Raw genomic sequence first — 22,349 nt, forward strand, 5'->3', positions numbered from 1 at the left:
TGCCAGGCGGGTCACAAGCGATCAACAGGCTGTTGTATATTACAATGTTTTCATATTCCTCTCGGCTCCCCCTGCCCTCTACCGACTCACTGTGGATGTGACCTTTGGTATTTCAGCCCACACTCAGCAGTTGAATGGAAACAAGTTGAGCACGTTCACTTCTGATAAACATTATCCTTAAACCACTGGAGACCCGAGCAGAGTAAACGAGCTTTTCCGACAGGACCACATCAGGAACACACATTGAGAAAGGGAAAGAAACCAAATATCCAGGAGATCAGAGGCGGGGTGGAGGGGTGGGAGAGGGAAGGAGGGGAACAGACAGGTTGGAAGACACTCGGGGGGAGGGGGGTGAAAGGAAAGGACACAGTTGTGAACACAATGGGCGCAGATGGGTAAGAAACTGTGAACAAGCGGCTCGGGCTCACGTCCGAGCAGCAGGGGAACACTGCTGAGTCGGGGACACTGAGTCCAGGAGTCGCGGGGCCGGGCTGGAACCGAGAGGATGCGTGGAGCTCAGCCCCGGTTTCACACCGTCGGGCTCTGGGAGGGGGGCAGCGGGAGGTAATGGGTCCAGGGCCCGGCGGCAGCGGCGAGGGAGCGGCCGGGGCTCCCGGTTGCTGTCCTTTGGGGAGGGCACACTGCTAATGCAGGTCGGCAGGCTCACGAACACGCACTCCTCTCCTTTGTTAAATTAAGTAATTAATTTAATTAAATGTTGGATCCGGGTCCCGCTAATTCAGCGCCTCCTGCCCTAAAACTAGTCGCGGCGGGTCAGGTCACCGCGCCGAGCTGCAGAGAATGAACGCGATCGCTTTCGGGTTGTTGAACTGGTATGTGCGTGTGTCAGTGCGGGGGACCCCTTCAGCAGAGGTGATGGGTCTGACTTTCGGAAGCGCACCATTTACGCATGTGGTGTTCCGAAGGTGCCCCTCGTGTTCCTGAAACAAACACAAAACTGCCATAGGAAATGGTTGAGTTGAATACCCGAAGAATGAACAGAAGGACACGCGAATATTCCGATCAAATGGAGAGAGATGCAAAATAACCGCGTTCGTCTTCTTTTCTCCACAAAACGTCTGCAACACACCAGGATTTTCTGGGAGATCCCCGTAGCATCGTCCCTATTTCTGACTGTGCGTTATGTGAAGGCTCTGCAATCTAGCTCGATTATTATTATTATTATTATTAATAATAATAATATTTGAAGTATCTTACAAAGATTTCATGTAATAAGGAGCGTTCATACACACCAGAGACGTTAGATCCGTATTTCAGTCGCCGATATTCCGTGCGCTGCCATCACCGTATCATTTCCATTCTCACGTTTTACTCCCTTTGTCGGACCTGGGTCTTTGGGAGCCTATGAAAAGAAACAAACAAAAACACTCAGGAAAAAAAAGTGAAAGAAATTACGGTAACTTCTTGGTCGAGGTTGGGAAGCCCGTGATTTGCAACAGACGTTGGATGCATGAGAGAAGCACATAGAGTGGGATCCGCGCACCCACTGCCAAACCAAACACGCCGTGACCCACGCACGCTCTAATTCCTACCAGCCTTGTCTGTTTTTCTTTTAACCGTTAATACGGAGCAGTGTCCTTGATAAAGTCGGAATGGGCTGCAGGACGAGTAGTTCAGCGCAGTGTATCGTTTGGCGAGGCGATTAAACCAAAACTCGGGGGTGTTCGGGCCGCGGGGATATACCGGGGGCCCCCGGCCCATCTCGTCTCGAGGCTGCAGCTGAATTCCCGACAGCTTCGTGGCTTGCACCAAAAATAATGTAACCGCCGCCGTTTGCCACCCTCTCCTGCACCACCCGTGATATGTTCAGTAGTCAAAAAGTGCTTTACTGTAAAGAGGGCTGAAAACAAAGACCTACTCTGCCAGATCAGCAGAGCAAAGACAGGAGAGCCGTATGCGTTCCCAGGCACCGTCCGCTTTCTACGCAGCCGCTTTCTGGGGCTGGGGAACCCGCGGAACGCCGGGCCCAGCCCCGACGCCCCTCACAGCGGTGCCCAGTACAATACCGGCTCCGCTCCCTAATTGCGCTAATTTCTCTTCGCGTGCGGCTTACCGCCTGGCAGGTATTAGGCGGGCGTTGCTGTTGCGGTAGGGACCAGGTGCTGAGCACGTCCGCGAGAGGCAGCGGAAGGGCCGCCGGCCCAGCGCTGTCCGTCATCTCCCGCGGCCACTGGCGGGGCTGCAGGGCCGCCGGGCCGCCCCCGGGGGCGGGCTCGGGAGCGGGGGGCTGCGGCTCCCGGCCCAGCCCGGCCCTGCCCACGTTGCCCTGAGGTTGAAATGCAGAACTCAAAGCTCTCTCGCCGGGAAGTAGATTTCCTCGTAGTCTTTTTTTTCTCGCCCCCCTGCCATCTCCTCGGAGGAAAGCAGGGAGTCCGGCGGGCGAGCGCGGCCGGGGCAGCGGGAGGTCGGGAGCCAGGGGCTGCGGTGGGGATTTAGGGCGGCCCCGGAGGTGTCCCGCTCGGAGGAATGGGTGAGTGCTGGGATCTTCGGGGGGCTGTCAAGGGAGAGGGAGACTCATACCCGCGCCGTCATGTGCCACCGCGGCTCCTTATTGACTTTATTCGTGTTTCTACACGTCGGGACAGCGCGCCGAGGGGCAGAGCGGGGAGGAGGAAAAGCTAATGACTGCTTGGTTTATTATTAATGTTATTATGCGGCCGTGAGGCAGGATCGCGGCAGAGTGGATGGCCGCAACCTGTGGCACGTTGTATATTATTCCTGACACCGATCGGAGCAGTTAACGTTTTAGCACGTTTGTTTTACAGCCGTCTGTAATCGTGCTGGTAAACGCGAGCAGCCCCAGAACTGCTCGGTACAACGCGGGGCGCGGGCGGTGCTGCAGGAGCAGCGCTGCCACCGCCTCTCCCTGATCTAAAAGAATTTCCTCAACTACTTTTCCTTCCTTCCCCTCCCCCATGTCTCTGAAAATGTTTTTCTTTTCTCTTTCTTTTTCTTTTCTTCGTGTTCCTCTTCCTGTGACAACAGAGCTGAACTTTCTGTCAGGGCGATCTCATTTTTTCATCTCTGGAATGTGCTTCCTTGGAATATGCTCGGTGCACGATTCGGAGAAATCCGACATTTGTTGCCACGGTATTCTTTTCTGGTGTTTTAGTATTATTTTTTTTTCTTCACTTTCTGTTCCTCTTTTTTCTTTCTCCCTCCCTCTCCCCCCCTTTTGTTTTAATTTCGGTGATATTCTGCTATTTGGGAACTCCGTGTCTGGGCGGTCGTTGCGCGATGACATCGGCCCATGAAAGCCCTCCGGAGCACAGCGCAGTGTCCGACGGCCGTGTTTGTGCTTGCTTGCAGAACCCGCCTTCGGGGAGGTGAACCAGCTCGGGGGGGTGTTCGTCAACGGGAGGCCCCTGCCCGACGCCATCCGGCTGCGGATCGTGGAACTGGCACAGCTGGGGATCAGGCCGTGCGACATCAGCCGTCAGCTCCGTGTTTCCCACGGCTGTGTTAGCAAAATCTTGGCTCGCTACAACGAGACCGGCTCCATCCTACCGGGGGCTATCGGAGGCAGCAAGCCGCGGGTCACCACCCCCACGGTGGTTAAACATATCCGGACCTACAAACAAAGGGATCCGGGCATCTTCGCCTGGGAGATTCGGGATCGCCTGCTGGCCGACGGCGTGTGCGACAAGTACAACGTGCCGTCGGTCAGCTCCATCAGCCGCATCCTCCGCAACAAGATCGGGAACCTGTCCCAGCAGGGCCACTACGAGTCCTACAAGCAGCACCAGCCGCCCCCGCAGCCCGCCCTGCCCTACAACCACATCTACTCCTACCCCAGCCCCATCGCTGCCGCGGGAGCCAAGGTGCCCACGCCGCCAGGAGTGCCTGCCATCCCTGGCACCATGGCCATGCCCCGCACCTGGCCCTCGTCCCACTCGGTGACTGACATCCTGGGCATCCGCTCCATCACGGACCAAGGTGAGGAGGGGACCCGAGGGTAGCGAGCTCTGCAGCGTCCCAGCTAGAGCCGGACACTGAGCTTCTGCGGGACATGCCCAATGATTAGGATGCAGCCAATGTTCGGGAGTGCTGCGGGTGTGATGGCAAACATCGGCCGTCTCCGGTGGCACCAGGGCCAAGCTGTACCAATTGTGGCCGCAGGGAGCGACCCGGGCCGCGCTCGGTGCCAGTGCCGGTGCGGCCGGCGGGTTCTCTGCCTCCGTCGGGCCGTAGGCGCCACCTCGGCGTTACCGAGCAGTCCGTTCTCTCTGCTTTTCGCAATCAGGCCAAATACGCTCAGGCAGGAAGTTCAAATGTCACCTAATTGCCTTAATTCTGATGCTGTATTTTCCTTCGAAGCGGTGGTCCGGGAAAACGAAACCCCGAAGGTTTGCTCTCTGTATCCCTTCCACCTTCTTTCTGTTTCTTCGTCTGGGAACCGCGTCGCGTCCCCCGGCCGTTCACTGCGCTTTGCCGCCGGGAAAGGGACATTTTTTCCATGTCAGTTAGTGCCAGGCGGCTGCTGTAGTTCCAGCAACAGTCGGGAAGAACCGCCGCCTCCAGCGCTCCCCGCGTCCCGCTCTGCCCTCCCAGTGAGCGGAGGGGGGAGGGGGGAAGTTGTCTTCTCATTGCGTTTTTTAACGGCAGCAGTCCGGTTCCAGAAGCACTTCTAATTCGAAGTGCTCCTTTATGTATTGCAGGTTAATTATCTTATTCCGACTTTGAGAAAACATTCCTCCCCCCTACCCCCCCCCCCGCAGGCAATACACAAGCACATAACTCTTATTTAGAAGTACACCCGAATAGTGTTTTTGCACTTATTCGCCCTCTGCTTTATGAACTGCTTCTGTACTCAGCGCTGCCACAAACAGATGTGTCTGAGTCGGCCTTAACAACACCCTCCTGACAGCGCTTGCTCTGGGCCGTGTGGAGGTGATGTTGGTAGTAAGCATTAAAGAAATGCAAACTGTACGATCACACTCGAGTCAAAATTGTGTAGCGAGCCCTCCTATTCCTGCCTCCAGCAGACACAGGCCTCTGCCCGCACGGCCGCCTCTCGCCCTCCCCGTCTCTCACAGCGGAGCCGCACGCGTCTTTCCGCGGTGTAACCCTCCCCCCTCCTTCCCAGCGCCGGGCTGGGGCTGCCGAGCAGCCGTTGGAGCCGATGGGGGCTGTTCGCCCTTGATTTATAGGATAAACTGACCTCTCTGACACGGAAAGGAAGCCCCTATTCATGGGAAAGTGTGAGATCAGCAGAAAAGGGCACTCACCGAGAGGGCTCAGTTTCTCAAGCCAGCCTCAGGTTGGTGCCCCTCCAGTGTCCAAAGGGCTTCTCAGAGCCACTCGCAGTGCGGGTGCGGCCCCGCACGCTACTCCGCTGGGGGGGGGGGGGGGGTCGTTGGGAGAGCAAGCACAGCCCGGGTCTCCGTGCCACGCCTGCTGCACGTAAAGGATAGGGCACTTTTCTCCTTTTTCCACCCTTTCCATTTGTTTTTCTTTTATTTTCTTCCCTTTAAGATCTCTCTCTCTCTCTCTCTTTTTTTTTTTTTTTTTTTTCTTTTTCTTTTGTGGTTTGTCTGTTTGCTTTGTCTTAAGTTTTGGTCCTCAGTGTATTTAGAACCCTGTGCGTTAGGTGGCCGCTCCAACTTTCCTTCTACAGCGGGCTGCATTTTGTCCACGGCCACACATAGGCGGCGATTCCTGTCAGTCTCTCTGGCAGAGTCCGGGGAGGTCAAGCACCGGGCCGAGCCAGCTCCGGGCCTGGTGGCAGGATGCTCTGCTAACCGACTGCTTGGAGGGATGGGAGGCACAGCTGCCTCCCCCTCCACGGAGGACGGGGGTGCTCAGCGCTGTGCAGGAGGCGAGGGACGGCTGCCCCTCAGCTCTACTGCTAACTCTTTGCCCCCCGTGTTTCCCGCAGTGAGTGACACCTCGTCGTACCCCAGCCCCAAGGTGGAGGAGTGGAGCAGCCTGGGCAGGAGCAGCTTCCCCTCTACAGCCCAGCACGCTGTGAACGGGCTGGAGAAAAGCTCCCTCGAACAGGAGGCCAAGTACAGCCAGGTAAAGGGAGAGGGCCGGCCGGGCGGGGGGGTGCGTGGGGCCTCCGAACTCGGCCCTGGGGCTGCGGCCCCTTCCCGGGGCTGAGCTCCCGCTATCGGCTCGGTGGCGTCCTGCGTTCTGTCCCCCTGCTGCTCTCGGCGCGTCTTCCCTCTGCCCTGGTGGCCGCGCTGCGGACTCTGCGCGGCGCTCGGGAGGTAGGGGAAGAATTCGAAACTTATGTGTATCTGCTTCGTACATGAAGCATTTTTAACCGCTTAAGTAGACTGCGAACTGCCAATAATTTTATTACAGCACAGTATAACTGCGACTTAACAAATCTCTGTGTAAATCCTTGTGCCTGCTAATCAAATCCTATGCCAGGGGAAAAGCTTTAAAAGTGTCAACTGTTGCTAGCTGGGCAGTGCAGGTTTCAGAAAAACACAACCAAACAATGAAAACCCGACTGTACTTTTTCCACTGCAAAACGTAAGATAAGCTTCTGAGACCCGTTGTCTTCCCTGTGATTCCTTTGTCACACCTGTAATGAATTCAAGGAATTTAAAAAGTAAGGTCTCAGTGTGCTGCTGGCCCCTTCAAGGGCAGAGGTTTGGGACACATGTGCTGAGTTATGAGTCTGCTTTTAGACTCCATGATTGGTTTGGTGCCGAGAGGAGCTGAACCAAACCCTTCCGAGCTTCTGAGTACAAATTGTGCGGCTACTTGTAGTGACCGAGGTAGAATGGGACGTACCATAGAGAACAATCACTCTGTTATATGTTCTGCCTTGCAAAAATAAGATGCCCTTACTGCTATTCTATCTGTTTGCATTATATTGTTTCTATTATCGTGTTATTATATAGTTTGTTGCGTATTATGAAAAATTTGCAGTGTTATAGCCATGACTGTGCAGTTGAAGATGGAATCAAACTTAATGTTCACCCTTCCACAATATTATTAGGGAACAAATAAATCATTTGCAATCTTACTAAAAATTATGGAAATATCTTCTGCTGAGGCTGGCTGTGCCAAGGCTATGCTGTCTTAGGTGCCAGTCTGGGCCATTCATTGGTTCTGCTGAAATAGCCACAGGATGAGGCTCAAGGAAAATACACCTTTGGAATCTCATTTACCCCAATGGGCACACTGGGAAACATTGTGTGATTTTCAGTGCTGGTCTTGGAAACTATTTTTTCTTCCTTTTCCCACTCTTTCAGCATTTATGCTTTCGTTTTCATAACATATTACTGCTCTATTGTCAAAACTGGTTCTATTTCAAAGTTTTGTTCAATCTGAAAGATCACCTGATAAATGTAATTTAAACATATTCACTATTTAAAAATGGAGAAAATTGCAATTAATAAAGTGGAAATCATTGATAAAAATACATTGTTCAGAGAGTTTAAAAGGACGGAAAAGCTAAAGAGTATTTATCCAAAAGGTCATTTTCTCTGCTCACTAAAAGAAGATACTGATGAGAATTCCCCCACTTCTTCCCCTCAATAATATGTATTAATGGGCTTTTCTGCACTACAGACCAGTCTGTTTATGCAGCGTTCACCTTGCTTACCAGCCGTTTCATTCATGTGTACATTAGTTGACTTGTATGTCACAAGTTCAGTACGTAACTAATTCAGGATGTGTTCAAAGAAAATTAATGTTAATAAGGGTGTAAAAAAAAGAATGTTTTTGTATTTTATTTTTTGCAACATCCTTTTTTTTTTTTTTTTTTTTTTTTTTTTTTTCTAAATGTGCAAAGTGGAATTTATGAGCCAAAATCTTGCTGCACATAGAACCGCCTTGGCTGCTTGTTTGCTGAAGCCCAGTGAGTCTGGGGTGCTGTTCCATGGCAATTTGGTTTCACCAAACTTCATCCTTGGATGTTTACATTTATTTTTTTTTTCCCCTACATTTTGCTTCAGATGTAAATAAATGAGCAGAGGACAGGAGAGAACATTGGTTCATTTACGCAGATCCAGCAATCATGTAGCTGAGTGGTGGGAAAGGGGGAAGCCACAGAGACAATTTTCATGCCAGAAGAATTACTTTGCAATAAGCTCTCCGTTTGGACTTCGGGGTAAATGGAATTTTCATCTTCTCTGTGCAAAGCTCATTGCAAATGCTTGATCTTGCTAAGGCAGAAAGAGCATGTCCCTGGCAGAAGAGAGGTGGCTGCTCTATAGCGTTTGCTCCAGTGTTCTGTCCGTACAAACAAATCAGTGGAGCGCACAACAGGAACAGAGCAGCACAGAACCCAGTGCATGTGTTTGTTTCACTGAGGTTTTCCAGTTATATAATGGGAGCAGAGTTGTGCTCTGAAGCACATTAATGAAGAAACTTGTGGGACCTACAGTGGATTCTGCTGTTCCTAACTAATATCAGCTTTATATTTTAAGCATTGGCAGAATTCATGGCATAGATTCATCTGCCTGCAACTTGCAAAGGACTCCATAGCTACTGAGTGGGTAAAGGACTTCTTCCTCCCACCTCAGTCATGGAAGATAATATTTTACCTCTCAAGAAAGCCCTTGGAAATTCTCACTACATGAGCAAGACCAGAAGAACTGAGCCCAAAGAACAGACTTGCATATTCAAACTATACTGAATTTCTCCCTCCTTCTAACAGATACCCAATTTGCTTTATCACAGGGCTCTGCAGCCTTGTGTTGGGGGGGAAGGGGGCTCCATTCATCTCAGCCAGGGCTGATCCAAGAGTAGTGTGGATGGTTGCAATTTAGCCCTTACCTACACTTGGATGTGAATTCAGTCTCAGAGAGGATTGGACAAAAAAGGGAGGAAAACTTCAAATTTTGGCCTCAGCAATATGTAGTCCCACTTGTTTAACATGAAATTGAATGGCTGAATGTAGAACACTTTTCACTATAAGTGTTATTAATTTCCTGGTGTCACTGGGGTCTTTGCAATATTCTTTGGTGTTTGGGTTGGGGAGTTGGAGAACTGCCTGGAGAACTATCATTCTGCACCAAGACTGCATAGGGAGTCACAACAGTGCCTTGTGAAGTTTGTGTTCACTTCTAATTACCTGATGTCCCCAAGTTATTGTCCTTGTGTAAGGAGCCAAATTATATTTTCCCACCACAGTATTTTCACACATTTCTCTTATATTGCTTTGCAAAAAGTGCAATTGTGAATCAAAGAAACTGGAAAGGAAAATAGAGTTTTTTGAGAGATTGACAGTTTTAGGTTGTAAAAGTTTTGTAAGGATACATACCAGTATACCAGCACTTTCATTGTGTATTGGGGGGGAAGTCTTCTATGGGTAATCATATTACTAATACAAAGGACGAATATCCTGAGTACTTCTATGTATTAAGCAGCTTATATTAATGGCTGCAATAAGAAAAAAATACTGGCTGAAATCACTGGGATACAGATCCAGTTGTACCCTGTATTTGAAATGAAATCATTTAATAAATATTTCTCATATTCATAATTCAGTTTTCATCCATCTCATGCTTGTGCCTTTCTGGACTAATGTAAGGGATGCGTAAAGAACAGCTGATATTAGCACATGTATCAAAATAGGAAGGTCTGACACATGCCTGTCTGATTTGTTGAGACGCAAATAGCTTTGGAAATATATCTTTTTCAGAATTATTTTCTGTGTGTATTGAAGGAAGCAGACATGCATGCTGCCAAAGGGAGCTGATGCTCACTAAAAGGAAAATGTTTGTAACTGGGATCTAAGAGCAAGTGGTTGTTGTGAGTTTACTCGAGAAAAGTGTGAGCTGTTTGGAGGTCTGACTCCAAACCTATTGGAGCTGCTGAAAACACTCTTATTTGTGGGGGGTTTGTGAATGTGAGGTGGGTAGTCTTTCTATGATATATTAGATGGACCCCAAAGTAGCAAACCTTTCACCTCTGCCTCAGCAAAAATTCCTCATCCGTTCCTGTCTTGACTTCTCAGCTCACTGGGATGGCACTCTTTTTTCTGTTCTTTGGCTGCATTCTGATGAGGTAATCCTGATCTCCATGTTGCTTGTGGCATAAAAATGAAGGCTCCATTTTAGGGCAAGTGATTGCAAATAATTGTGGGTGCAATTCTAGGCAATTATTTACACAAAAACGTAAGCAATGTAAATATTTAAGTTCCTGAACATTGACTGTAGATGAACAACGAATGTGGTGGCCAAAGCATCTGTAATTGTTTTTATCTGCACTGCTTAGAACTCGCAACATACAGTTACTTTTTTGGGAGTGAGATGCAAACTTAACTTAAAATGGCATGACCCTCCTACACAGATTATTTATTGCAAAATTTCATTAGCAGGGTGCTCATTTGGTCTCTTATATTCTAATCCAGGATTCAGGGAATTGGACTCCTGTTCTGGGTCCATGAAAATCCATTATGACAAAGCTTCAAATCAGCAGCTCCCAACCCATACCTGGGGAAAGGGATGCTGCTAAAGAGAGGGGCATTTTGGCCTCTTTGCCGTAATACCTAACAGAGTTGTAAGCAGAGATTCTGTCTGGTGTGAGGGCTCAGACCCTGGCTTGGAGACTCTCCAGTTCTGTCTTATCTCCAGACTAGTGCCTGTTATTATAATACATTCACAAAGATGGCTTGCTCAAGGTCTAGGCATCCATGTCAATGCATGTTGTGGGTGAGGGGCATGAGCTGATCCCACTACATGCACCCGATTCCTTCCCAGGTGATCTGGATGGCACCCCATTCGAACCCCATTTGTGAGACCTGCCTCTTACTGGCCACCTGCTTCCACGGCCAAAACCCAGTGCCCTGCCCACCAACCCACATGGCTACAGGGCACTCCACCCGGATGAAACTAATAAAGAAAGTCCGAGAGGTGAGTGAATAGTACAATGATACTTGGACTGCACATTGAGCATCCTCTGCTCCAAGGGCCCCAAGCAGCCAGCAGCTCCGCTGTGACTAAGAGGTCCATGGTCAGGAAGGCATGAGAGGTGGGAGATGCCTGTCACAGCCAGTGAACAGTGTTGGGGCAAGGAGGTCAAACAGGACTTGATCTCTTCAATCTTCTGGTGCTTGCAGGAGAGTGAAAAGTAGATGAAGGCTGTACAATTTGTTCATCTGTTGTGGCAGTGTATCGGCTCTTAGGGATTGTGTATTTGTCTGATCATAATGATGATGTCTATTCAGTGGGCTCTGATTTGACCCACCCTAACTTGCCAGCTGCTCAGTAATTGCCTCCACAGCATTGGGAATTGCTTAGACAAAGGGGAATGCAAAGGGGAGTGTTTGGTTTTCCCTAAAGAGGACAAAGTGAGGGTTTGACCAGTTTCACCCCATATTTACCCAACTTTTAACTAGCAAAAATCCCTTTGATGTCTTTGTGTTTGTAACATCTCCTTCTATCAACTTCAGTTTCATTTAAATAACACTATATTTAAATTACAATATATTGTTACATATACTGTACAGAGAAGGCATTTTTTTTTTCATAAAGATTTTTGCTAATACATCATAGTTTAAAACATAACTCTAGGAAGAACAAATGCTTATTCCACTCATTGTGTTTACTTGTTTAATGCCCATAGTTGCTCTGCAAAACTCCAGATTTTGTCAAAATTCTAGGGGTGAATTACTGTGTGAATCTGTTTTAAAACAATGCAATTATGTTGCTAGTTCATATGCAGGGGACTTTGTTCTCAAGGCATGACTTTTCCTGAGCTTCCCTTTTGTCCTACTAAGGACAGTGTATCTGTCTAAAGGAAGTTCAAGTTTAATTTTTACAATCAAAATAAAACTTTATTACTCAAAGTAAATACAATTGTGAGATTTGCTAAATAATAGAAAATAACCCAAGAGCCAACACTTTCATTGGAAAGGTGGTGAATTCCATTTACACTGTTCTTCCAAAATTGGAGTGTGAATGGAAAACAACCATTCAGTGAACCTACAGCATTTGCACCATACTCAACTTTTGGAAAACATTTTAGGCAGACTTATTAGTACAAGCAGGATGTGTCCTAAATGATAGAAATAATTTCACAGTGAAAATCACCTAAAATCATTCTCTTTTGAGGAAGCATCTAAAATACTTGCTCACCCTATTTCCTTGGAGAACACTGTTTTCCCTCAGTCCATCTTGTCTCAGCATTTTTTCTCTCATCCCTCTTTTCCTCTGCTGTTTTTATAGGGGATTTCTCAGATTGTTTTCACCTTTTTAAGTCTCTGTGAAAGAGGTTTATTTTATTTTATTTTATTTTATTTTATTTTATTTTATTTTATTTTATTTTATTTTATTTTGTTTTGTTTTGTTTTGTTTCTGTTGTAGTTGGTTTTGGAAAAGATGTAAAATGCCCATGGCTCCTTTAGGAAAGCATCAGTGGTGGTGTGTAAATTCCAGTTAATACTGTTTCCAAAAGAGCATTTTTATTTCCCCGAAGAGGATAAGATTCAAAATTTGATAAGAAAATATAATTAAGAGTGATCTTGATGCATGTTGCAAGTTCAGTTGAAACACTCAGTTGATCCTATCTGATTTCTATGTTATTCAGTGCAGCTGGGGATGCCCACAAGTGAAGGAAGGAACTTTAAGTTAATAAAAAAGCATATTAAGCACAGGGAATAGGATCTGCTCATTATTAAGCAGATGAACTTTATTTTAGAGGTAGCCTGATTTGCTCATGTGGTATAATGTAATGCAAGGACCATTGAATTTAATAACGGGAAAAACAGATGCAAAGATAAAAGCATCAGTGTAAGAGAGATGGTATAGAACTGGATAACTGCATATGTTTGCAATGTTGCAAAGCATGTAAGGCTGCATATTCTCTGTTTTAACTGTGTCTTTAAATAGAATATCAGCATTGCTTTACACAATATAGAGTGGAGAGATCCTGTAACTTCTCAGCCTTGAAAGTTTTCTTCCTATTTTTCAAAGTCTAATGTTCTGGGAATCAACCCAGCTTGGCTGCAAGGCAAACTGACTACAAACATCTTGCCCATGTGCTATTTTAGAAGCTCCTTAATTTCTGTGCATTACCTCTCCAGTTCTTATTGAAAATTAAGGCACATGTTTCAAAGTAGTTTCCTATCTACAAAATGTTGCCCCTCCATTTAAGGCTTTTTGGATTTAAAAATCATTCGATGAAAATGTTTTCACTTTTCAGAATCTGTCCATTCTAGCCTTCTGCTTCCACTAGCAGAAAATGAAAGTGGGAACATGTTCAGTAAAAGAAGATCATCATATAAGATTATGGACATGGTCTAACATGAGCTATGAACACATTTTTGCAGAAAAAAATTCCAATATAAGAAAAAGGCTGCAAAAGTAGTTTGCAGGATCAGCTCTGTCTTGCCGTCTTAGCAATTATTACATTTCTTTAAAAGTTTCTTAGCACAAAGATATAATAAATTGGATAAATCAATTCACTGTTCACTTCTGTAGTGTTTATTTTTTAGGTAACTCTGGCTTGCCTCTGTAGGATGTTAATTTTAGAGGGATGCTGATTTTGAATGAGTGTTTTTAGGACCACGTAATTTTTCTCATTGATGCTGATGAACTGAATAGCAGCTTCAGAATTTGGCTCTAATTTAGTTAACTACAGTATGCACCAGAATATTTTATTTTAAAAGCTTAAAAGTAACATAGGTGTATTCTTACATCTTTAGGTAATACTTTTTTCTAAAATGAGATTTCCATTACATGCCTGCTGATGATGTTTTACTTGGAAAATTTGTTTACTCTTCCCTCGAGATCCCATGTGTTGCTCTGATTTATAAATCACATTTAACTTCCAATTTAAAAGAGAGATTTAGCACATTTGCTTCCTTTATGCTTTCTGTTTGCACTGATTGCTCCTAGCCTTCTTACCATCACCTTTTTGACTGATGATGTGCATGTCACAAGGAACATTAGTTATCCTCTGTGTTTTTAAAGTCATTTGCTCTTCTGATTGAATGACGAGATACTCAGCTTGGCTCCCTGCTATGCTTTTCCCTTGCTGTGGAAATAATGTCTCCTCCAGTAGCTACTTGTGCCTGTGTTTTCAGGACATTCAGCAATTCCAGAAATTGTTAAAACTTTTTGTTTTGAGGAATGTGCAGTAAGTGCGTCTGTGATGCTCTTTAGCCAAGGCCACTCTGTTTGCTGGAAGCTGCTGCTCACAACACTGTGCTCACACCTCCATGGAACTGTTTCATTTGCTTTTGGGGAAAGGCGCTGGGCTGGAGGATAAAGGCAATCACTGAGTTCACGGATCCAGAGGCAGGGAGATTCCTTCCACCCAAGGAAGTGTTAGAATTGGCAAACACAAAGCAGCAACCAGAGGCGTGTTCCTGAAGCAGGGGCACAGGCAGAGCTTCTGCTGGCTCTGACAGGGGAGCTTGAGCTGAGTCATGTCCAAGCTCATCAGAGCTGTCAGATCAGCTAGCTTGGTCTTGAAGTCTGTGTCATTTCTCCAGAAACTCTTGTTTCCTAAGCATTCAGAATGCTTCCACAAAACAAATGCTTCATCTACATAATACATTATCCCTACAAAACAATACTGTAGCAATTACATTGCGATGGACAGACTCAAATAATTTAACATGAGAAGAATCATAGGCATTCTTTTGGACAGAGTCAACTGTCTACTTTAGAGTCTGACTGTGAAACTGAGGTGGCATCTATCTCTCATTTGTACCATGTAAACTCGGAATGAGATTCTTTGCATGACTGCTATCAGTTTAAATTTAACATAAATGCAGACTTCCAATTTTGAATGCTATTTCTGAGAAACTGCAGATGACTCTGGGTCACTTTTGGAAACATTTAGAAGCTACACATGAAGGGATCACATGGAGGGGATCTAATTTTGATACTCAGAGAACATATATAGCAAGCAAAAGGCTGAGAAAGAAGAGCAGAGAAAAGGGTGAAAGAAAACAGTGTAATTCAGTTACTGGATGTAAGTTGAATTTATGCCTGAAAGTGTAGTCTAGCTTGTGTTTTGCCTGGTATTAACATGGCCAAGACAGAAAAAAATGTCACATTGCTTGTCTGACACGGATTAATTGGGAAGCCTGTGCAGAAATTTTTTGACCTGAAATGCAGCAGAAAGGAGGCCAAGGCTGAGCTGTATGGCGTGTTACACCAGTGTAAGCTCCGTAGCAGAAACTGAGTTGTGGGTGGCAATCTTAGGTTTTGACTTGTAGGAATCTAAACAGTTGGTGGAAGTTATTTGTTCCAAAGACAACCCCGCACAATCCACCCAACCCTTTATGTCCCAAATCCCAAACAGACTGAAAACAATGCACCATACTTAGAGTGTCTAAGACTACAAGTCCCTCAGTTTAAAACTACTGAGTCACCTCCTTCCCTGGTGAAAATGCACACAGCATCATCATTTTACATCACACAAAGTGACATTTTAAGTCTCTGTGGCTTTGATTCCTCCTGGATATTCCTTTCACTTGTGCTGGCATGTATCACAGTAACTCAGTAGGACGGCACGAGACTGAACTTGTGATCCTGACTCGGCTGTTGTTTGCAAGTACCTCTGTGAGAACATGTTTCACTGAATTCACGGGTCACGTGTTCTAGGTTGACAGCACAGCCCTGAAATTTGGAAGCAGTTATTCCATCAGTTGCTTCCAAACATCAGTAGAGGCAGCAATGAAGAGCAATTGTTTCCCTCTGCTCTCTGTAGAAGCCAGCCAGGGAAGCAGGAACTCTGATCGTTGCTGGCACAGGAGACGTTCTCCCTCAGTAAGAACTACATGTTAGACTATTTGTTTTTAAATTGTTTCCCTTGAAAAGCAATGGTTTGAATTAAGGAGAAAAATGTTTATAAAACTTAAAAACAAGGTTCAAGAGGCTCTTCGTTTAAAATAAGTTCCAACGGTTTTAAAAATCCATAATCACCATGGGGTTCTCACACTCCTAATTATGAATGTTTGCATTTTGGTGCTCATTTCCCCTGCCTGAAATACTGCAGGATGAATTATTGACTTATGAGACTGTGTACAGGCTCATGGAACTTAATCCTCTCAATTTATTTTAAGTGAATGTCACTTTTGTAAAAAGTGCCAGATTGACAGACAAGAGTGAACTCTTCTGATAACCTGCATGCTTTATCTACAGCTCTTTAGCAGAAAAGACCTTGTGGCTAAAATCATTGCATCAAATCCCTCGATGCTGAAAGTCAGAGATGAAAATTAGTGTTGTTTTTTATTTTTATTTTTTTTCTGAGTGCCACTGTTTTAAGTCACATAAGGTGACTCAGCTTGGAATTGGGACTACTGGAGCTGCTTTGCCAGGATGGCACAGTCACCCACTGAAGCAGAACCCTGCTCTGTGTGGGAACGGCCCTCGCTCACCCCAGTGCTGCCTATTTTTCTCAGACACCTATTGACATTCACATCACATTCAGTCTTCAAGCGGTAAATCTTGGTAGCACTGGAACTAAAATACAGGGGATTAATTTGTTCAACGAGGAAGAGACAATAGCTTTCAAGCATCTCACAGGTCCCGAGAAGTCCCTACATATTTGACTCCATGTTCTGCACCAAATGTTTAGGGCAAGATCTTTCTCACATTCAAAACAGTAAGACAGCATGAAAACATCAGTTCTCATGGTTGTAGGTTAAGAAAAGCATGACCCCCAGCGTGGGGTCAGGCAGGGCATGGGCCAGGGAGCCCTCCCAAAGGCTGTGTGGATGAGGCCACCCTGTTTCCGGGCAGAGGGAACTGAGCTTTAGGGCTGGGTATGTACAATGCTGATCATCCTCAATATTGAAGAATTGGCCCTGGTCTATTTTATTTATATTTATAGACATAGTCATCATCTCTTGAAACCTTTCTTTTGCGTGGATGCAGAGTTTAGGTTTGTACATAGCAGGAAGTCATTTCTTGAGGGTTGAAAGCTACCTTTCCCACCAATGGACTCTCAGCCTGTGATAGTGGGATGGGGACAGGTGTGTGGCAAAGTGATTGCACCAAGTCATGCATCATGCCACCAGCTTGGCATGATGCAGCACTGCCCACAGCTTTGAAGGATGCATTCATAGCCTAAGTACTAGTACTCATTCTACTCAGATGAGATATTAGAGCATCCGTCTTTTCTAAAGAGTTTTAGGAGGAAGCACCTGTGGTTAGAGAACATCCTACAACACAGCAGTCTATACAGCATATGGGAAACATTTTCTCTACAGTAAGGGAGGAGGCTGGCTTTTCCTAGAGCCACATGTTAGAAGGGAGCAGTGATAAGGCAGGAGGCTGGAAGGACAAGTGCCTCCTCTGTAGCCTAGGAGGAGTCTAACAAAGGCACAACCTAGTGTTCATAGGACATCGCTGTTCATGCTGAAGCACTTTACTTCAATGGGACTTTCAGCCTCTAGCCTGCTGCTGGGCACCAACCTGCTTGAGAGTGGGCAAGCCTGGAGGAGCACATGGCTATCCAAAGAACCTCTTCTGAGCCTCCACGCTGGAGGTTTGCCTGCCCCATGTTGCCACACCAGTAATGGGGCTCCCCAGGGACTAGCTCCAGGTCTCCTTCCAGCCCCCACCTGGGTTCCTGCCATTCTCCCTGCAGGATTCCATTGGGTTGTGGGCCTTGATGCCTGTGTTACAATCTGCCTCTACTGGCTTTGCAGGCCTCATGAACAGCTTTTTGTTGCTGTTGGGAAAACCAGATACATGCTCTTTTGTTGTTTCATACTCTGTGGAAAAATATTTACATGGTGGAAGAGGCAAGGAGCTTGGGGAGCAGCAGCTATTTTGGACCTGTCATGCTTTTTACCTTCAATAAATTCAGTGGAATAATTTTCCATGTGATTTAAGAAGTGTAGAAATTTACAGTGCAATTATTTGAGGGTTTGTATTAATTAGCATTGCTGAAAACACTGATATTTAGAACCAAGGCTAAAGTGTAATTCTGAGACACAGTAGGAGACATGTAATTGGAGTTGAAGGTCAGGTCACGTATTTGGATTTTCAAAAGAATAAGGTGCATGCAGCCTCAACAAAGTGTTTATGGATTTGGAATGACAATTACGTTGCTGCAGCAGCTGTATGTTTTGTACTAATTAATATCCCTATTTGAGACTTATGGCTGGAATCTCCTCACTGTCTCCTGCTGTTTTAGATTGCTGCACACATTTATATTGACTCCAGCAGGATTACTGCTTGTTTTCCCAAGCAGCAATGAGAAGACAGTCCAGACAGTGGAACTGAATTACATTGCAAGGAAACATGAACCTGAAACTAGGCCAGTGCCATTTATCCCCATAAATACTGGAAATTTGGGCAGGTGCAATTTGGAAAAAGATCGATCAAGTGAAATGTTAATGGTACCTGAAGTTTCAGCAGGAACAAAAGTCTGTTTTGCTTTTCAGCTCTGCACTGTACTGATCCAGTTTTATCAGGTGATTAAATCTTTGAAAAATTGGCAGACATTACATGATCTGCTGAATCAATATCCCCTCTTTCATACTCAGAAAACTTTTTTGAGGAAAAAAAATACCACCACAGATCCTAAAACATAAACACTACACAAATCAAAACCTAAGCAAGACAAATGATCCTGTTTTGTTCCTGTTCTGCTGAAGAAGCATTTACGGGATGTGAAGTAAAACACTGAACTTTTTTATTTAAATAAGGAGTCATTCATTGTGAAATCCTATCCCACCAGACTGAAGGACTCTCCCTTCTTTATTTAAATAGAAACCCTTCTACCTAGCCCATGGTAGGACCTAAGAAAATAGCTTGCAGGAAAAGACCTAGCCCTGTAATTGCTTTGTGCACAGAAGTGCTATTGAAACCAGGAGAAGCTGTGAGCAAAGAATATTTGCAAGGTTACGCTAGAGACACCTAGAAAACATTTTAAAAGACATCATCAGTAATAATACTACAGTTCTGACTCATGCTCTGAGCAAACAGTTACCAAAGAGTTTCAGATGTTTCAGTTCCCCAGCTACTTGTTACCTTTCACTCTGGGGAGCCTTATGATGGTAGCTGTGCCCGTGCCTGACTCTTGTAGTTCAGGGCTTAGCCTGCTGGGGCTGGAACAGGTGAGGTGCTGGGATGGATCCATCACAAATAGCAGCAGCATTACGTCTTGAGCATCAGCATTAGATGCAATCATGGGCTGCAGGAGTGCCTGACACTGCAGGTGGAAATACAAGGAGACCATACTAATTGAATCAGAATATCATGAGATAGGAGGGACACACAAGGATCACTGAGTTCAATTCCTGGCTCCACAAAAGACTGCCTAAATATGAAATCATAACAGAATCGCAGAATAATACTTGTTGGTCCTTGTCTTGCTCTTGATATGTGTTTCTTAAATATCAGCAGCTGCTTATGGCCATGGATAGGCTCCTGGGGAGGTATGCGGGGCTGATGCAGATAGTTGGTCTCAAAAGCAAAATGCAAAGGCACCTCTGCATCATGGACACCCAGGTATTTGTGTCCATTTGTCACATGGGCATCACTGCTCTTGGCTCCTGTACAAAGCCTCAGTCCCTTTCCTTATGGCAGATAGGCTTTGTCTTAGAATCATAAACTCAGTTGGAAGGGACTTAAAAGATTATCTGGCTCCAGCTCCCTCCCATGAGCAGGGACACTTAGATCTGGCAGCTCAAGGTCCCATCCAGCCTGGCCTTGAACACCTCCAGGGATAGGGCATCCATACCCTTTCTGGGCAACCTGTTTCAATGCCTAACAACTCTTATTATAAAGAATTATTCTTTTATGTCTAAAGTGTTTTTCTCCCATAGCAATATGTCTCCCTTTCCTTTCAGGCACACAACGGCCTCCCAGCAGTTGGAAGCTTTGTATCAGCACCAGCCATGTCTCCCTATGCCACGTCGGCTCAGGTGTCACCCTACATGCCATACAGCACAGCTCCTTCCAGCTACATGGCAGGCCATGGTTGGCAGCACGCTGCAGGCACGCCACTCTCCCCTCATGGCTGTGACCTCCCTGCCTCGCTGGCCTTCAAGGGCATGCAGACGGCCAGGGAAGGCAGCCACTCAGTCACAGCTTCTGCTCTCTGATGCAGGAGCTGCTCCAGGCCAAGTGTCCCCAGCACCAGGCTCACAGACTGCTCTCCTCTTGCTGGTGGAACCCGGTCTTTCTCCTCCTGACTGCTCTCCTGCAGGACTTCTCGGGACTGAAAGAGCTGAAGGCAGCATCAGAAGCAGAGAAGAGCGTGTTGATGCCCTTGCACTCTCTAAGTAAAGATCTTGTGTCCCTCAAAGGGCCCGTGGAAACTTGTCTAACACACCTCTGGTCAAACCACATATATTTATTCTTAATCACCACAGAGTTGTTAAATGTGCAATTGTTGTTAAGATTTGTGTAGAAATCAATAAAGAAAAATAATCACAGGAAATTCTGCCACGCCTCAAATCAGCAAAGGTGGTTAAATCAAAGGTATTTGCCAATGACCTGTCTTTAGAGAACAAATAAGGTTATGCGATCCACTGCTATTGAGATCACTTTTTTTTTTTGTCATTTTGTTGAGTTTTTGCAGTCAAATACAGAACCAAGACAATGTGTGGCTCTCAGATTCTTCTGGCATTTCATCATCATCAGGCAGTAATATGTTTGTATTTTTATCCATTTGTAAATATAGGCTTTCAACAGCATTTGTCTTCACATCCCAGTACGTTGTTACATTTTCTTCATTTTTTTTCTTTTTTTTTTCTTTTTTCTTTTTCTTTTTCTTTTTTTTTTTTTTGTTCTCTTCTTGGAAGTTAAAAAGGTGACTTTCTGGCTACTTTTAGTTGTCTTTGCACGGTGCAGTGACAGCTTCAGGTGATGAGGTTTAGGGATGTTTCATATCTATTTCTTTCTTTCTTTCTTTCTTTCTTTCTTTCTTTCTTTCTTTCTTTCTTTCTTTCTTTCTTTCTTTCTTTCTTTTTTTTTNTTTCTTTCTTTCTTTCTTTCTTTCTTTCTTTCTTTCTTTCTTTCTTTTTTTTTTTTTTTTTTTTTTTTTTTCTTTTTCTTTTTTTTTTTCCTTTGGTCTACAGTGGAGGATTCAGCATCTCATGAAATACAGTTATATCTTTAGCAGAAGATTTAAAGACTAAAATCCTGCCAAGTAACTCTCCCCCAATGCCCTCAGCCTCCCAGGTTCACAAAACACTAATTCTGTGTTAAGTACACAAACAGAAATGTATGGAAAATATCTGAACAAATTTGAAAACTGCAGAGGAAAAATGCTGTTAGTGTGAAATGTGCAAAGATGCTTATAAAGCCATGTAAGTTAGCAAAACCACTGTGAAATGGAATTGTACTTTCATTGTCAGCTCACTCATGTCCAGCATTTTTGGTCCCAAGATTATGCTGTAATTTTTTTTTTAAAGAGGAAATTGTCTTTAATTTCTGCTTTAATGAATGTAAAATACGGCTCTTGGTAAGGTTTACATTGTTGTTCTGAAGCATTTCTTTCCCTTATAGGTATACTGGTGGTGGTGCTACAAAGACAGATATTTAATAGTAATGACTTCCCTTTCTAGATTTCTGTATCCAGTGGCAAGAACTCTGTCCCAGTTATTTTGCTTTAAACTTCTTTAATCCCAAGAGAGCTAACGTTCCGATCTTTGAAGATTTACCTGTTTTCTTTGGGCAATAATAAAGTTCTGAATATTATTCCAGAATGCTTTCCACATGATGTAGGTATGTTCAGAATATGAATATGGAAAGAAAAATTAAGATTGGTGTGAGATTTCATATCATTCATAGAATATTAATATATTGTGTATTTTTATAAATGTGCAATATATTAAATTACTTCAGAGATGGTTAAAACCAAGGAGAAAACGTCATTCTTCAAGTATTGGTCTATCTGCACACCACATTAAACATTAATTCAGTGGGAAGGTGAAATGTACAGTTCTCTCTTGAAATACAGTCCTCTCTGTAGATTTCCAAGTCTCATCACTGAGATGGCCATGGGAAAAGTTTCCTAACAATAGAAGTAACAAGTACAAATGCTGCACGCAGTAAATCCACTAAAATACAGATGTACACAACTGGCTGCTGCCACCTTTGCTTTTTGCATTAAAAAATACTTAACAGTATTTATGTACAGAATACAGGTATTGTACCATGGCCCTAAGGAAAGAAAGATCTGATCTCAGATACAATCCCATACTCTCAGGCATCTGTACAGCCAAGGAGTTCGACAGCTGGTTAGCTTTAATGAGATGCTTAAGCCTTTGCCTTTCAGTAGAACATTTAAAAAAATACTCAGTTTGTTGGAAACCATTACATGCAACAAAATGTGCACACAAAGTGCATTTCCACACTGCCATACTGTTAGTGAGGTGTCTAATTCTATTTTGTCTTTATACAGTTGTAGCTGAAATAAGGTGAAGGTTTATGCAAAAAAACCCC

General features: G+C 44.9%; 1 protein-coding gene and 1 long non-coding RNA gene across 3 annotated transcripts; one reads left to right on the top strand and one right to left on the bottom strand.

The window, feature by feature from the left end:
- Positions 1 to 543: 543 nt before the first annotated feature.
- On the bottom strand, positions 544 to 5,336 carry LOC107315072. 2 transcript variants are annotated; one of them, XR_001555783.2, is made up of 3 exons: positions 5,250 to 5,336; positions 1,254 to 1,363; positions 544 to 941 (listed from the first exon to the last, which is right to left on the bottom strand). It is a non-coding gene; the product is annotated as an uncharacterized LOC107315072 (long non-coding RNA). The 2 variants fall into 2 exon arrangements; XR_001555782.2 differs by lacking the exon at positions 5,250 to 5,336 and adding an exon at positions 2,075 to 2,187.
- On the top strand, positions 2,291 to 20,620 carry PAX9 (paired box 9). The gene is made up of 4 exons (XM_015865049.2): positions 2,291 to 2,491; positions 3,331 to 3,957; positions 5,900 to 6,039; positions 19,748 to 20,620. Exons 1-4 carry the CDS (start codon positions 2,488 to 2,490, stop codon positions 20,000 to 20,002), a joined length of 1,026 nt encoding a protein of 341 aa, XP_015720535.1. The 5' UTR covers positions 2,291 to 2,487; the 3' UTR covers positions 20,003 to 20,620.
- Positions 20,621 to 22,349: the final 1,729 nt, after the last annotated feature.

The sequence above is a fragment of the Coturnix japonica genome, chromosome 5 (assembly GCF_001577835.2).
Source record: "Coturnix japonica isolate 7356 chromosome 5, Coturnix japonica 2.1, whole genome shotgun sequence".
NCBI lineage: Eukaryota > Metazoa > Chordata > Aves > Galliformes > Phasianidae > Coturnix > Coturnix japonica.